Consider the following 15,513-nt stretch of genomic DNA (forward strand, 5'->3'; position numbering starts at 1 on the left):
GTATCATCTTTCAACGAACACAATTATACATATTATGCATCATTATTTAATTAGACTCTAATGTATCTCAGTAACTCGTAGGAAATGCCCCAATAACCAAATCATTTTATGCAGATTATGTTCCTACCGACAGAGAGAGCTAAGACCAAAGAGAGAGGGGTCGGGTAGAGTCAAAAGATGAGGTAGTGATGGGACAAGGATCCTCTCTCTGGATCCTCTTGTGGGGATACACGGATCAATCATTTGTGTCCGTTTATTATACATCGTCGATTAGAAATAAGTTTAAATTTAAAATTTTAAATTTAATATAAATAGTACCTAATGAAAAATGGTCTCACGATGTACGATGAACGGACACAATTAATTGATCATTCGAATCCCCATAAAGAAGTGTTTGAAATTGCGTAAAGAAAAAAAGCTTCTTTTCTTTTTTCATTTATGCAAATCAGTTTGATACATACGCAAAATTAGTCAACAAAAAACACAAAAATACTTATGCACATATATCGAACTGTAATCCGAAAATATACTAACATTTACTTACTTTTAATAAGTCAAATATATTCGGGAGAAGAAAAAGTTGAAGAAAAAACGTCCGCATTTGGGTGGGCTGGTGGGCTTTTCACTGGGTAAGATCGAACTGGGATATTTTCTAAAGCCCATAATCAAAGCCCAAAAGCAGCAAAATCTTGAATCTTACCCGCCAAACCTAAACCGCCATTTCCCGCCAAAACCCACACTGCCTTTTCCTCTCAATTAGTTTCTCACGCAAAATTAAACAAATCCGGAAAATCCATCGAAATCCGAATCGGAGTTTCCGTCGGTCCGCACGCAGAGCCATGAAGATCCGAACGTTGAAGCTCCGAGAGGCCCACATGCCCACGAGCAGCGGCCGCGGGCCGTCGTACTGCTCGGTGTTGTGGGACCAGAAAGCCTACCACGTGGTGACGGCCTCCTCCTCCGACCCCACAATCGCTATCCACGACTCTCTTCTGCTGTCCAGCCCTCCGAAGCTCCTCCGCCACCACCGCGACGGTGTCACCGCTCTCGCTCTCAGCCCCAACTCCACCTGCCTCGCCTCCGGCTCCGTCGACCACTCCGTCAAGCTCTACAAGTTTCCAGGTCATTTTCTCCCTTCCATTTCTCTTGATATTTGGATTTTGGGGGTTTTGCAAAAAGTGGGTTTTTCAATTTGTTCGATTTTTGTTTGAATTTGATCAATTAGCAAAATTAACTTTGATAGTTTCAATTTGATATGTGAAATTGCTGGAATTAAAAGGGGTTATTGTTAATTTCTCTGTGTTATTGCTCTCAGATGTTAATTTGTGATTAATTTTATAATTAAACTTTGTTAGGTGGAGAATTTCAGACTAATATAACCCGATTCACCCTGCCAATACGCGCCCTGGCGTTTAACAAATCCGGCACCCTATTGGCAGCTGCTGGTGATGATGAAGGCGTTAAGCTTATTAACACAGTTGATGGTTCAATTTCAAGAGTTCTCAAAGGACACAAAGGACCTGTGACCGGCTTGGGTTTCGATCCCCTCAGCGAATACTTGGCCTCTATTGATTCCACTGGGACTGTTATATATTGGGAACTTTCATCTGGGACCACATTGCATACCCTTAAAGGGGTAGCTCCTAACTCGGGTTTCGATCACTCCATCATGAATGCACTTAGCTGGAGTCCTGATGGTGACAAGTTAGCTGTGCCGGGGTTGAGAAATGATGTGGTGGTTTATGATAGAGACACAGCTGAAAAGCTGTTTTCGTTGAGAGGTGATCACACGCAGCCTATTTGTTCCTTGGCTTGGTCGCCTAACGGAAAATACATGGCTACTTCTGGTTTGGATAAGCAGGTTCTCATCTGGGATGTTGATCGGAAGCAGGACATTGACAGGCAGAACTTTGATGAGAGAATATGTTGCTTGGCGTGGAAGCCAATTGGCAATGCACTGGCTGTTATTGATTGTATGGGCAAGTATGGTGTGTGGGATTCGGTGATTCCTTCATCAATGAAGTCTCCCACTGAAGATGTTCCCAATCTACAGTCTAAGAACAGCAATGGGCTACTTTTGTTTGACGAAGAGGAGGGTCAGGAGCTTAGCACTTCTGGCAGTTTAAGTGATGTTGGTGAAGATAGTATTGGGGAATCCAAGCCACCTAGCAGGAAGAGGCCGCACAAGCACACTGCATATGAGGATGATTTGGAAGAGGATGATTTTGATGGCTTTAGGTTGATACCAAATGTTAAGTTGGAGTCCCGTAAAAAAGCACTGGCGTAAACACAGTGACAATGCTGATAATGAGAATGAGGGAGTAAGCAACAAAATGACATCAATTAGATCGAAAATGCAGGTGGCATTCCAGCCTGGTGCTACTCCTTTGCAGCCCGGAAAAAGGCGCTTTCTGTGCTATAACATGCTTGGCTCCATAACTACAATTGAACATGATGGGTTCTCCCATATTGAGGTAACCTATGGCATAAGTCATCAAACTCTCACTCGTAAGTGTTGCTTTTGTTAGCCAGGAGTGCCTTTATATTGTACTTACATTTAAGTGTGTGCGATGCAGATAGATTTTCATGATACAAGTCGAGGCCCAAGAGTTCCATCAATGAATGATCATTTTGGTTTTACAATGGCTTCACTTAATGAGAATGAAGCGTTTTTGCAAATCCATGCAAGGGCGAAAAGCACATGAGTACTCTCATGTATCGCCCATTCAGTAGCTGGGCGAATAATAGTGAGGTTAGATTATTCCCCTTTAAAATTATGTATTCATGCTGTATTCTGGTGTGGTAAGTTATACACGCACACTTTGAATTATTTAACTGCCTACACATGGTGAATACGAGAACTTTTGTATATGCTGATGTGTGATGCAAATCCAGTGGTCTATGCGATTGGAAGGGGAAGAAGTGAAGGTTGTGGCACTTGGTACAGCTTGGGTGGCAGCAATTACGAGTCTTAACTTCCTTCGCATTTTCACTGACAGTGGTTTGCAGGTATGCTGATATACTTCAAATCTTATTTCTCTTGTAGGTTAATTAAGTTATTCTTGAGGAGTGGGATTGTTAAGTTATTTATAGCTGTCTCTTTAGCAGTGATCTCTCTACAAATTTAATACATTGTACACTAGGAACTGCTTTAGCAATGACCCTTCATATATTTAGCGTAAAACGGCCAGGAACTTGTTGGAGTGATTGAGGTTAACTATGTAAATTAGTTGATGCATCGCACTTTTGATTTGAAGTTACTCTAAATTGTTGACGGTAGTGAGCTTAGTTTCCGGAGATTTCTGTTTTTCTGAATTCATTTCATTTCAGAAACATGTTCTCTCCCTTGATGGACCTGTCGTGACCGCATCAGGCTTCAAGGATGAGCTTGCGATTGTCACTCATGCTTCTGATTGTCTCCCCTCAAATGAGCAGGTCTGATTTTCAAGTTATTATCAATATTATGTTTGTACACTGATATGTTAGGGCTTTTCTTACAGAATTCACCATTTCGATTTGAGATATGTAGATTTATAAGTCCAGAAGTGCATAAGTTTTAAATAAATTTGATCAATTATCCTCCACTCCTTCTGGCTGATGGTTTGCACTCGTTATCTGAAACTATTTTACTTTGCTGATATAAAATTGTTTTTTTTTTCTTGTGAAACATGCAGATGCTTGAATTTAGAGTATTCAACATAACTAAGGGGAGCGAGCCTCTCAGAGGACGGCTGCCACTGACTCCTGGTTCACATTTAACATGGTTTGGATTTAGTGAAGAAGGGCAATTAAGCTCCTATGATTCCATGGTATGTTCACTCTATTTTCAAGTTATTCGATTACTATCACTAAGAAACCACTTTTGAGATTGGATATGAGTCGTTTTCTTTATTCTTTCCATAGGGAGCGATGAGAGTTTTTACAAGCCAATATGGCGGCAGTTGGCTCCCACTCTTCAGGTTCAAGATTCTTCTGTTAAAGAATATATATGGAATGCTTCTCTAAACAGGAATCTATAACAAATAATCTATTATGCAGTGCTAGCAAAGAGAAGAAGTCAAATGAAAACTATTGGGTGGTTGGGTTGAATGCAAGCAAATTGTTTTGTATAGTTTGCAAAAGTCCTGACTTATACCCGCAAGTAAGGACTGCTCACCACCTCCTTCCTCTCAGATGTTTCCTGTGTTAATATTATCTTGACCATCCTACTTTTTTCAGGTGATGCCGAAGCCAGTCCTCACTCCGCTAAATTTTTCGTTCCCTCTAGCTTCCTCTGATCTAGGTGCAGAAGCCCTTGAAAATGAGTTTATACTAAACAACATGCACCTTGTACAGGTTTGTCCTTTCACTCTGCTCACCTCATAATGTTTATGTCTGCTTTCTGCCTGTTCTACCTGCTGCTGGTGAATGCCTTGGACGCTTATATGTATGTTTACAGATTCAAAAGCAAATAGAAGAAGTGGGCGCTGCTGGTTTGGACACCACTTCACTTGACGATGAGGCTTTCAATACAGAAGCAGCTCAAGACAGATGCATCTTAAAGCTTATTGCGTCCTGCTGCAACGGTGGGTCTTTTACATTTTATTGCAACATCTGGCCTCCGAATCGGATAATCTTGGTTCTTGATTAAAATTATTAAGTGCTAAAATGCTTCCTTGTGGGGCAATTTCAGGAGATAAGCTTGTGAGAGCGACTGAACTTGTGAAGCTTCTGTCCCTTGAAAAATCAGTAAGGGGTGCAATTAAGCTTGTCACCGTTCTGAAGCTCCCTAACTTGGCTGAAGGGTTCAACAGCATACTGGAGGTAAGGTTTCAAATTCCAAACTATGAGTCTGCATATTGCAAACCAATCCGGTTTCCACTTCCACGCGGTTCCTTATGATCTTTCATGTCTTCTAACAGGAAAGGTTGCTCAACGAGAGTAAAAGAACCGCGGAAACCACTTTCCCTACGTCAAACTGCAACGCATCTTTCATCACGGATGACATTGCAGCCGGAAAGAAAGTGATCTCTACCGAGCAAAGTAAGTTGTCAGGAAACGGCATTCCATTATCAACACCAAAACTGTCTGCTCCCTTGTTTGCCAAGAAAGCGAAAACGCAAGAACCTAAAGCTGGAACAGAGAAAACAGACGAAAAGCAAACTGCAACGGCGGATGATGATGTTGGGAAGGTAAAAACGACAGAGGTGAAAAACGCCACAGAGGTGAACAACAATGCAGGAGAGATGAAGAAGGTAGGGGAAGTGTCTGAGGTATCAAATGATCAAGAAAAAGTGAAGAAGGCAGAAGCACCACGACGAGCATCTAATCCATTCATGAAGAAATTAATTAAGTAGATTAAGTTCCTCTTAGTTCCCTAATTACAAGGAGCTTAGAGTTTGATTAGCATTAGTAGTAAAGTAATCCGACCCAGAAAACTTGTTTCAAAGTGTTATTTTTCCCTTACCCTGGCTTTTTCTATCTGCCTAGTGTGCTATGTAATTATGTTAACCAATCAAAGCTTTTAGTTTTTAATTTAGAAGTATTTGTTGATTTGCCTCCTAAACTTGTATGGAGTTGCCAATTTTCTCTCTGAACTTTAATTTTAGCCGATTACCCCCTTAAACTTTTATAATTAGCCAATTTCTCTCTTGAACTATAATTTTAGTTGATTATTCCACTCAACTTTTATAAATGGTCAATTTCCTCCTTGGCGTTAGATTTTAAAAACTTTCATTCAAATTTCCGTCCATCTAATTTTTTATCATTTTTGCCTTCATACAGGTGTAATTTGTTGTTTCTGTGATCAAGATGGAGGAAAATTGGATGAAATTTTTTAAAATCTACCATGGGGAGAATTTGGCTATTTATAAAAGTTCAAGGAGGTAATCGGTTAAAACTAAAGTTCAAGGGGGAAATCAACTAATTATAAAAGTTTAAGGGGTAATCGGCTACAAGTAAAATTCATAATGAAATTGACCTCTCCATACAAGTTTAGGTGACAAATCGACAAATTTGCTTTTAATTTATTATTTCATTTTGAATAATAAACCATAAACTAACTTTAGCTATTGGGCCTAAACCTTGTTATGGGCCTAAGAAGCAAATTAAAGTATCCGGTCCATGCCCAAAGAAAATTGCTTGTTTACCACATGATTCAAATTGTTAATTAAATGCATTGCACCAAATATTTCACAAAAAATTGAAATGATGAGCTTCACAGTTAACAATCTCTCGTGTGGGCATGTCAAACAGATGGTGTTTCGTATTGTTTTTGTATCATACTTGTTATCTTAACAAGTTATTTTGTGTAACCCTGCTATCGTAACGGGTTCTTAATAGGTGTCGACTCAATTTGTTAATGGGTCGTGACGTTTCATGCCAGGTTAACTGCTAATGCAAGAAATTATCATGTCTAATGTTTAAATATGACAAACAATATCTTATTGGGTTATTAATGGGTGAACTTATAAACCCAACTCGTTAAGGGGTTCTTAATGATGACTCGACCTAACTCGTTAACAGGTTGAACTGAAAGATGTTATTTTCGTGTTAGGTTAACGGATCGTGTAAAAAATTGTCAATTACTCTTGTTATATGCTACTCAATTTAAAGAACTTTGAGCTCACTTCTTATCAAATTTTCTTTTTTACATGATATTCTAGATTATTGTAATCTACATCGAGAGAGAGTTTCGAATTCAATCCCACTTCTTATTGTTCGATTAACCTTTATTTTTTTCTTCGAAATTAGCTGAATTAACATATTATTGTAAAGTTATAAACTAACGTTATCATTTATAAAACAAAAGAAAATATTTAAATCCACTAATGTTATCGATCATAAAATAAAAAGATTAATTTATAGTCACTGGTCAAGTTGGAAATTTTCAATTCCAAATATTGAATGTGCGGAATCAGAGAGTGACAAACAGCCAAACACATCTCCCCCTCACGTTCCGGAAAACAAAAAAGGTGAAAAAAATGAGGGGTGATCTCGTCATTTCACCGTCGGCACATCACAAACTTTTAAAACCCCAAATTTCCACCCACAGAAAATCGAAGCGCAAACACCAGAGAGAAACGACGAAACCGAAACCCTTGAGAAAACCAAAACGACATGTCGATGGCGGAGGTCACCTTCTGCCACCTCCACGACCCAGACGACGAGCCTCCCCACCTCACCTACCGCGCCCACCGCGACTTCGACCTCGACCTCGACCTCTACTTCTCCGATCCCGATTTCCCGTCCTCCGATCGCTCCCTCCGCGCTCCCCGCATCGTCACTGTCCGCGAAGATGAATCCGACGACCCCGACGGCGACATCTTCTCCCAGTACCAATCCACCGTCCACGTCATCCGCAACGACACCGTCTCGGGGGAGCCCAATTCCGCATCCAACCGGATCGACACATCCGGTTTGCTGGACCGGCGCGAGAACCAGGTCAATTTCGTCATGGATCTGTTCCAGCAGCGGGTCGAGCAGTCGTCTCAGGTAACCGCTCGCAGTCCTCTTTTGGTTTATGAAGATATTGACGAGGAGGATCGTAGTTTTGGGGTTATTGAGTCGAATTGCGATGTGGGTATGGAGGGTTTGGACCTCGATTTGAGCTTAGGGTTAGGGTCGGGATTGGATTTTGGGCATTGTTTGGATGGGGATGGGATTGATGATCCCGGGGAGGAGGATTTCTTTGTGGGGAGGAGGGTTTGTGGGTCTGAATTTGGTGAGGAAACTTCCAATTTAAGTAGGGCTGATGATGATACTTACGAGAATTGCGTGAGGCTGGTTGAGGTTGGGACTGATTCGGAGGACGATGAGAACGGGGTTATCGGGATTGATTTGAATTCCGGGGATGAGTATGGCGCGGAGGATCATGTCCATGGAGAGAATGATGGTGGTATGAGCATCCCGCTACGTTGGGATTCGCTTATTTTGGAGGACCATAGGGAAAGTAATGAAGATTTCGAGTGGGAGGAAGTTGACGGAGGGGTTGATGAGAGAGAGGTCTTCACTATGTTTATTGCTCCTGACAATGAGGAATCAGGACCGGTGGCAATTTCAGTTTCGGCAATGATGGCACAAGAAGAGGAAGTGAGTGTGGAGAGATATGAGCATTCGGAAAGTTTGGAATGGGAAGTTTTGTTGAATTCCAATACCTGGGACATAAATCCAGATGTTGCACCTTATCCAGACGATGACTATATTCACACTGCAGAATATGATTTGTTGTTTGGTCAATTCTCTGAGAACGAGAATGTGACAACAGGCAGGCCTCCGGCTGCCAACGCTGTGGTTGAAAGTCTCCCATCCGTAGTTTTAACTCAGGAGGATGTGGAAAAGGGAAATGCACTCTGTGCTGTTTGCAAGGATGAGATGAAATCGGGGGAACAAGCAAAGCAGCTACCTTGCACACATCGGTACCATGGTGACTGCATTGTGCCGTGGCTACGCATAAGGAACACCTGTCCTGTTTGTCGACATGAATTGCCCACCGATGATGCTACCTACGAGCGTAGAAGGAACCAAAGGCTTGCTCGTGGGTCGAACAATGGTCAGGCACTCTTTTGAAATCTTTCTTCGGCAACCTACGAGCGTAGAAGGAACCAAAGACTTGCTCGTGGGTCGAACAATGGTCAGGCACTCTTTTGAGATCTTTCTTCGGCATTAGGTTTTCGAAAATGTAGATACTGCTGTGGTACATGATGCTTTGTTATGTTTTGATGGGAGTATTTATGGTTAGATTACTTTTCATGGCTGTCTTGTTAATTTTTTCTACCAGCTTATACATTTTTTGTTATGCTTGTTCCTGTTGGAGGATGATTGTCAAGCAAATATGTAATAATATTATGGTGGGTACTTATTTTTTGTCTTGTATTCTTTCTTGTTGTGTGCTCTTTTTCTTTTACGTTACAAGTGATAATTTACGCTAAATTCATTTAAATATGCAAGTGAAGATTTAAATTTAAGTGTAGAGGGGTAAGCACACTTCTCTAGTCAACTTCTTTATGTTAAATTCATTTAAATATGAAAGTGAAGATTTAAATTTAAGTGCAGAGGGGTAAGCACACTTCTCTAGCCAACTTCGGATGTGTTGTGTGTTGTTTTCTTTTAACCCCTTTAGATTTGAAGGCATAAATCAACACACTTGGAGAATGTTCATGGTTTAGGGTGGTAGATACCTCTTGTTCTTTTTTTTATTTATTAACTTTTCTTTGATTGGAAAAAGAAAAGTATATTTTATTAATAGAAAGTTAAGCATATTTAGGGTAAAAGTGAACAAGCAGTTCACCAAATGCAAAACAAACAATCAAACAAAATTAATTAATTAATCAAGAAATAAATTAAGACAAACAATAAAACAAAATTAATTAATCAACAAAAAAAATTAAGTATAAAAGAAGAGGAAGACAATTTTAGGAATGTCCAAGCAAAGTTGGTGGTGAAGACACGTATCCAATATTTCATTGCAGGTGTAGAAATCAGATTATTGGATAAACCAATTTTATCTATTTATTTTATTTTGACTTTTTAGTTAAAATGGTTCATGATATTAGTATAACTCTTCACTTTGATCCTTTACAACGAAATCGATAAAAGTGGTCTATGAGTTTGTCCACCGTATATCATTTTAGTCATTCCTGAAAAATCTCTCAATATCCTCATTAAATTGTTACGTGAAAGATCATGTGATCACCCTTTAAAATGTATTTTTGTCAAACCAACCCCTTCACTTAATGAGGATCCAGACTTTTAATGTAATGACCAAAATAATTTATAGTAGACAAACTCATGGATCACTTATATCGATTTTCAATATCAGGGACCAAAGTGAGGAGTTATGCTAACCTCATAAACCATTTTGGCTAAAAAATCTTTTGGTTTTCCCTCTCTCATGAAAAAATAGCTCATTATAAACACAAAACGAAAAACTTGTGCATACGTGTCAAATTGTAATTTGCAGTAAGTAAGAATGGACACTTTCAAAGGAAGAAGTCAATTATCTTCCGGAATCTTATCTCACTACATCCCTTCCATATCTTCTCGCTTGCCAATTTTAGTAAAAGCGTTTAAGCACGCGAGTTGGTGATTATGTAGATTAAGCAGATGTTAATGATAGTCAATACATTGGATTAAGTTTGAAATTTATATGAAGTGTTCAACTACAAATCTTATGAAAATTGTTTGTAAATCTAACAATTTTGGCAAAAGGAGGATGGTGATGCCCATGATTTGCACATTGTTTTGTTTCTGTTTCTGTCGGAAACGTTTGTTTGTTTCCTATTAATAACTTCACGCATTTGTGCATAATTAAACTCATGAAAGAAACCACGCTTAATAGTTGGGGAGGAATTCCAGGCCTGTAGTTTACATGGTACATTTTGAATTTGATTCTTGACGCTGGTGAATTATACGATGGTGGCCATAAGAAGATTAAACTGCCTTGTGAGTGTTCCCAACCTACAAAAAAATGAACTATGAACTGCTGTGACGAAGTCACTAACTGGTTCCTTAAAAAAGAAAGAAAAAAACTCGTGAAAGAACTGTTTTTTCACAAAATTCCCTTTGTTTCCAAATTAGGGTTATTTTCGTAGATGATGCCTTGTAGTGGCATAGCTTTGCATCCTTAAATACCATGGAAAAGACTATTTAATCAATTGAAATTCATTAAGTCAAACTTTATGTGTGAGCTTTCTCAATCAAAATTATTGGTATATACGACACAAATAAATCTTATAAACAACCTACACATGATCAGTTGGTCTAGCGACACTCAGTTTTTACTTGATTAGAAAAAGTCAAAAGTGCGGCTCACAAGAATGCAAGGGTGAAATATATGAGCTTGATACCAAGTTTGGATCTATTTTAGCATATATATGTCGCCCCAAACTAGGTTAACCCACCTATAATAAGGAAAACACGTCGGTTCACAAGGTTTTGAGGTTCGAGACTCAAGGTTTGTGTACAAGGTCTATAGTATAGACCACGCCTAATTATATTTGTCATAAGTTCGATACCAAATTGTGACCTTAACTTTTATTATTATGTAATATATCTTTATAAATATACTATCAAACCTAGAAGCAACCAAAAGATCTTAAGAACTAACCTTGAAAACCTTTCGGTCTGCAAGATAAACCTTTCCATTTCATGAGTTCACTTGTCTTCATGAACTCACCCTTCCCCTTACATTTTTAGCAAATCCTAATTTCTCTGTTAATCACATTCCCGGTGAGACGTCGGAAGCAAGTAACGTAAGATTAAGACATCCACATGAACAAATTGAGGTGATCATCTACTCTAAATCTTTCCATAATCTCACCTGCCTTCCCGAAAATCGGCATAATCTCCAGGTCCAGGTCTTGCCTTCAGATGTTGATATGAATGTGTAAAGACAAAAAAAATGTGAACTTCTTAAAATATATGACAAGGAGAAGCTTAATCTCAATTGATTTCTGATTACGTGAAGGTCAAGAAATGTTGTGTATATATAGATGCTAGAAGCTCACTAAAAAATTGCTCTAACCCTTTTGAATTTTACTCTCTGCACCTCCTTGTCACCTCCTAGTCACCCAAAGATTCTTCTTCATCATGGAGCTAAATGAATCCATGCCGATCTACCCGACCCGATTCTTCCCCATCTCTCATATCCATGTTCCAAACCCTGATTTCTCAGCAAACACCTCATCTCTTGGCAACGAAGCCGCCTTCGATGAAGCAGGGCAGCAGGACATGAACTACGAAAGAAAGCTCAAGAGAATGATATCCAACAGGAGTCTGCAAGGAGGTCGCGAATGCGTAAGAAGAAGCAGATTGAAGAGCCGCAGTATCAGGTGGATCAGCTCCATTCTACCAATCGCCAACTCTCGGAGAAGCTCATCCAACTGTTAGAAGGCAACCAACAGATCCTCCAGGAGAATGCTCAGCTGAAAGAGAGAGTCTCTTCCCTTCGAATCATCCATGCTGATCTCATTACACCTCTGAGGATTGAGGGAGATGTCACCGTTAACACAAATGGCAATCAACTTACAGCCGAAGATTCAAGCACACCATGATTGCATCCCTACCATGGAGAATTCAGCTTTGTTCCATCCAGTACAGCGGTTCAGCAGTACTGATGCACGCAATGTTATCATTCTACAAGTAAACACGGTCAAAGACACACGAGTTTAAGAGGTCTGATGTAATTTGTCAGCGATCTGCATACATACGATGTTATCATTCTGTAAATGTCATCGATATGATCTGCATCCATACGATCTTCTCAATAAGATGGCAGGTATCTGACCATTTTCGGTGCAAAAGGCATAAATTGACAATAGATACAAGAAACTTCTAACAACTTGATTGGAGATTTTCAAAATTTTTGGGTCCATGTACTCGAGTCATTTGTTAGCGTGCATCAGAACATTTGTTTATGATACAATATGATACAAATAGACCCTGAAAATCGAAAAAAAAAAAACAAAACAAAGAAAACTATCATCAACCGCTCTTCTTTACCAGGTGCTTCCCGTTTGAGATGGTAGGCGAGGTTTCTGCTGTAGTGGTAAAAGTTGAAAAGCTGTTCTGTTCTTCAAGAAACTGGACCGGGTCTGCATATGAGAGGGTGCGAGGCCATCTAGACATAGAGGAACGAAACATGATTAGCTTCGGAAATAGCATAGGAAATTCAGTTAGAACAACAAGGTTCAGTATACTGTACCTGCTTGACTTTATAACCTGATCATGTATTGTCACACTCTCATCAAAGATGTCGCCTGCAAGAACGAAGCAAAATAAATTCTGAATGATACTTAAAATGTATTCTGCATCATAAATTAAGAAAACGTTGCACACCTCCATATAGGTTTGTTTTTGAGAAGTATTTTGCAGTCAACCAACGGCTATAGTCAGCTTCATATTTCTTGAACTTCTCTCTGTGGCTCGCGCTATGGAGGTCGCTAACACAAACAAAGGTCATAGTTTAACATCCAGGTGCTAGGCACTGGTTCAAATTCATGATATAACATGCAAGAGAAGTTAAGGTTCATTTTAAGCATGAAATATAACTGAGTAGCTAAGAGTAAGTAATAGCCGGCAGCAGCGGAAAACTTTCCGCTAAGCTTGCAGCAAGAGGAGAGCCGAATATGAAGAAGGCATCGGTAGGAGCAAACTATAACAATGACAATTATAAATCTAGGGCAGGGAAAGAGCGATCCAAAAACAACGGGGTGTTATGTTAAAAACTAATTACAAAGACTCACAATAACATGTTACAACAGCCCTAGCATCCCAACCACTGGTTATAAAAATAACCTGATACGTGATAGTCCTAGCCCTTAAAATACTTAAAAACTCATATGTGACATGCATTTTGAAAAAACGGAGCTCATAAATGGTAGATCAACCAGGCATCATAAGCCCTTCGGATGCTCCTGCATCACACAAAGACCTTCCGCTTATGAAAACCTGTCACCAACCATTATCAATTCCAAGAAATTACGATTACAGGGAGAAGAAATAAAGAAAAAGCACCATGTAATGGGCATGTGAGCTTCTAGATGGAATTCACATATAGTCTACATTTTTAACAAAAGGGAAGACAGGTAAATGATGCCATCTACATGTGCTGCTTCGGAGGTCAGAGGATGTTCGGGTATCATTTTGCAAACAAAGGAACCTCCTCAGTCTAATTTAAGATATGTATCGTAGTAGCTTCTTACAATGAAGTGGTTAATAACGTCGATAGAGACTTCAGATGGCTAAATTTCGACCACTATGGACTGCTACATTACTACAGTTGTAATTACGGAGACTTGTGGTTGATAAAGACCACCGTTTCCCTTTGTTTGCGTGCAGATGCAAAGCAGAGAGCAAGGCTTAGAGCTTAGAAGTGTAAGCTAGTGTAAGGCCGGGAAATTTAAATTCAGAAAATGGGAAGAATTAACTCATGAAAATCAAACAAATAGAACGTAGCACTACTTTGTTTCAATCAGGAAACCATTAAAACACGCGAGCATACTAAAGGGCAGAAGATGAGAGAGTCTGAGACGAGTTTCACAACATAATTTTCAAAGTAATAGAAACCACTCTAACGACCCAGTATACTGTACAAATAACTAAAATCGATCAATTGCATTACAGAATATCATGTCAAAATGATCCACACAAGATCCATTCATCGATCAATCTTTAGGCCACAATTATTTGCAACTAAAACATGGTTTATATGCTCTCTGCAGAGATTTGAGCTGTCCCTAAACAATCTATTAAAATTTCGAAACTCAAGACTACTTAAACCCAACCGGTTTAAGTAATTCGCTCTTTATTTGCTTTTACCTGGAAACAAATTCACACACACACACCTAGCAAAATATAAATGACAAACACATAAACAAACACAAGTGACGTTTGTGAAGAGATGTTACCAAAAACCAAACTTACAAGTTAAAACAGATAACCAGTAGAGCAAATTACGCACACCGACAAGCAAGATTTCATCCTTTTCACTAGAATTGAATCTACAGGGCAAAATAAATACCAAAAAAATTGAAAAATAATTACTAAAAAGAGAGAATAATGGCATGGTAATTGCAAAATACATTCCTGAACATGTAAAGTTGAAAATTTGAAATATTCAAACAAAAAAAGAAGCGAAAAATCGGACAAGAAAGGAAAGAGATACTCACTCAAAATATCCAGAAATAATACCAGGCTTCTTCTCCTCGGCATCTAGAACTCCATTGTTGACTCCAGCTTCAACCTTCAACGTATTTAAAATACGAAATGGAAAAAAACCCATAAGAAATCATTACACAAACCATTTGTATACATACATATGTATATATATATATATATCTGTATGTGTGTGTGTATATATACAGATATATGTATATAAAGAGAGAGATGAGGAAAGAGAGAAAAAAAAACCTGTGGATTTGGAGGAGAGTGAGAGATGGGTTGAGTGGCGGAGTTATCAGAGCTGGAAGCAGAGGGGGATGGCGACGCCGGAGACGACGGAGACGGCAAGCTCGCCATTTCCACAATTATTTTGCTGCTACTGCTAACAGCTAACAGCTGACAAACTATAACAAGCGAAAAAAATCGAGGCTTTCAAAGTTTTTCTGCTTCTCAATCTCTGCAGTCATTTTCTTTACTTTTATTTACTATTTATTTATTATTTTATTATTTTAGTTTTATTTCAGCGAGGGATCCGCATTGCGGACCCGAAAGCCAAGGTTGTCAAAATCTCGTTTGGATATGGATAACAAGAGAGGATGCTCGCAAATAAGATTTCGGAAATCTTCTAATCATATTTATTTATTGTAGATTGTTTGGTCAATTTTTATTAAGTATTGTTTATGTTCAATTTCAAATAAAAAATTTTACAATAATTTATGACCGCATGATATACGATGAACGAATGTGATTAAAAAATCTTTATGATCCTTAAAAAGAGAATCTAACGAGAATCCTTATGAATGAATAATCATGAAGATCCACACTTTTTAAATCGAATGAGACGTAAATGGTAATAGCATTTGTTTTCTCTGA

At 38.9% G+C, this 15,513-nt stretch overlaps 3 protein-coding genes across 3 annotated transcripts; 2 read left to right on the forward strand and 1 right to left on the reverse strand.

Moving 5' to 3' along the window:
• The first annotated feature begins 742 nt into the window (after positions 1-742).
• Positions 743-5,543, forward strand: LOC103938101 (protein ENHANCER OF LHP1 1-like). The gene is given in 14 exon segments (XM_009348105.3): positions 743-1,122; positions 1,356-2,278; positions 2,280-2,474; positions 2,577-2,661; positions 2,664-2,752; positions 2,896-3,009; positions 3,331-3,435; positions 3,675-3,809; positions 3,904-3,959; positions 4,039-4,141; positions 4,219-4,335; positions 4,439-4,565; positions 4,673-4,803; positions 4,902-5,543. Coding segments are annotated over 14 exon segments (2,898 nt in total). The 5' UTR covers positions 743-839; the 3' UTR covers positions 5,337-5,543.
• Positions 5,544-7,060: 1,517 nt separating this feature from the next.
• Positions 7,061-8,853, forward strand: LOC103938109. Its single transcript, XM_009348114.3, has one exon. The coding sequence runs from the start codon at positions 7,099-7,101 to the stop codon at positions 8,545-8,547; it is 1,449 nt and encodes a 482-aa protein (XP_009346389.2). The 5' UTR covers positions 7,061-7,098; the 3' UTR covers positions 8,548-8,853.
• Positions 8,854-12,300: 3,447 nt separating this feature from the next.
• Positions 12,301-15,161, reverse strand: LOC103938117. The gene is made up of 5 exons (XM_048589275.1): positions 14,890-15,161; positions 14,649-14,722; positions 12,817-12,920; positions 12,683-12,737; positions 12,301-12,598 (listed from the first exon to the last, which is right to left on the reverse strand). Exons 1-5 carry the CDS (start codon positions 14,995-14,997, stop codon positions 12,463-12,465), a joined length of 477 nt encoding a protein of 158 aa, XP_048445232.1. The 5' UTR covers positions 14,998-15,161; the 3' UTR covers positions 12,301-12,462.
• Between the last annotated feature and the right edge of the window lie 352 nt (positions 15,162-15,513).

This window comes from the organism of the source record quoted next, unplaced genomic scaffold (genome assembly GCF_019419815.1).
Source record: "Pyrus x bretschneideri cultivar Hongxiangsu unplaced genomic scaffold, Pyrus_bretschneideri_v1 Contig3, whole genome shotgun sequence".
In the NCBI taxonomy this organism is placed as follows: domain Eukaryota; kingdom Viridiplantae; phylum Streptophyta; class Magnoliopsida; order Rosales; family Rosaceae; genus Pyrus; species Pyrus x bretschneideri.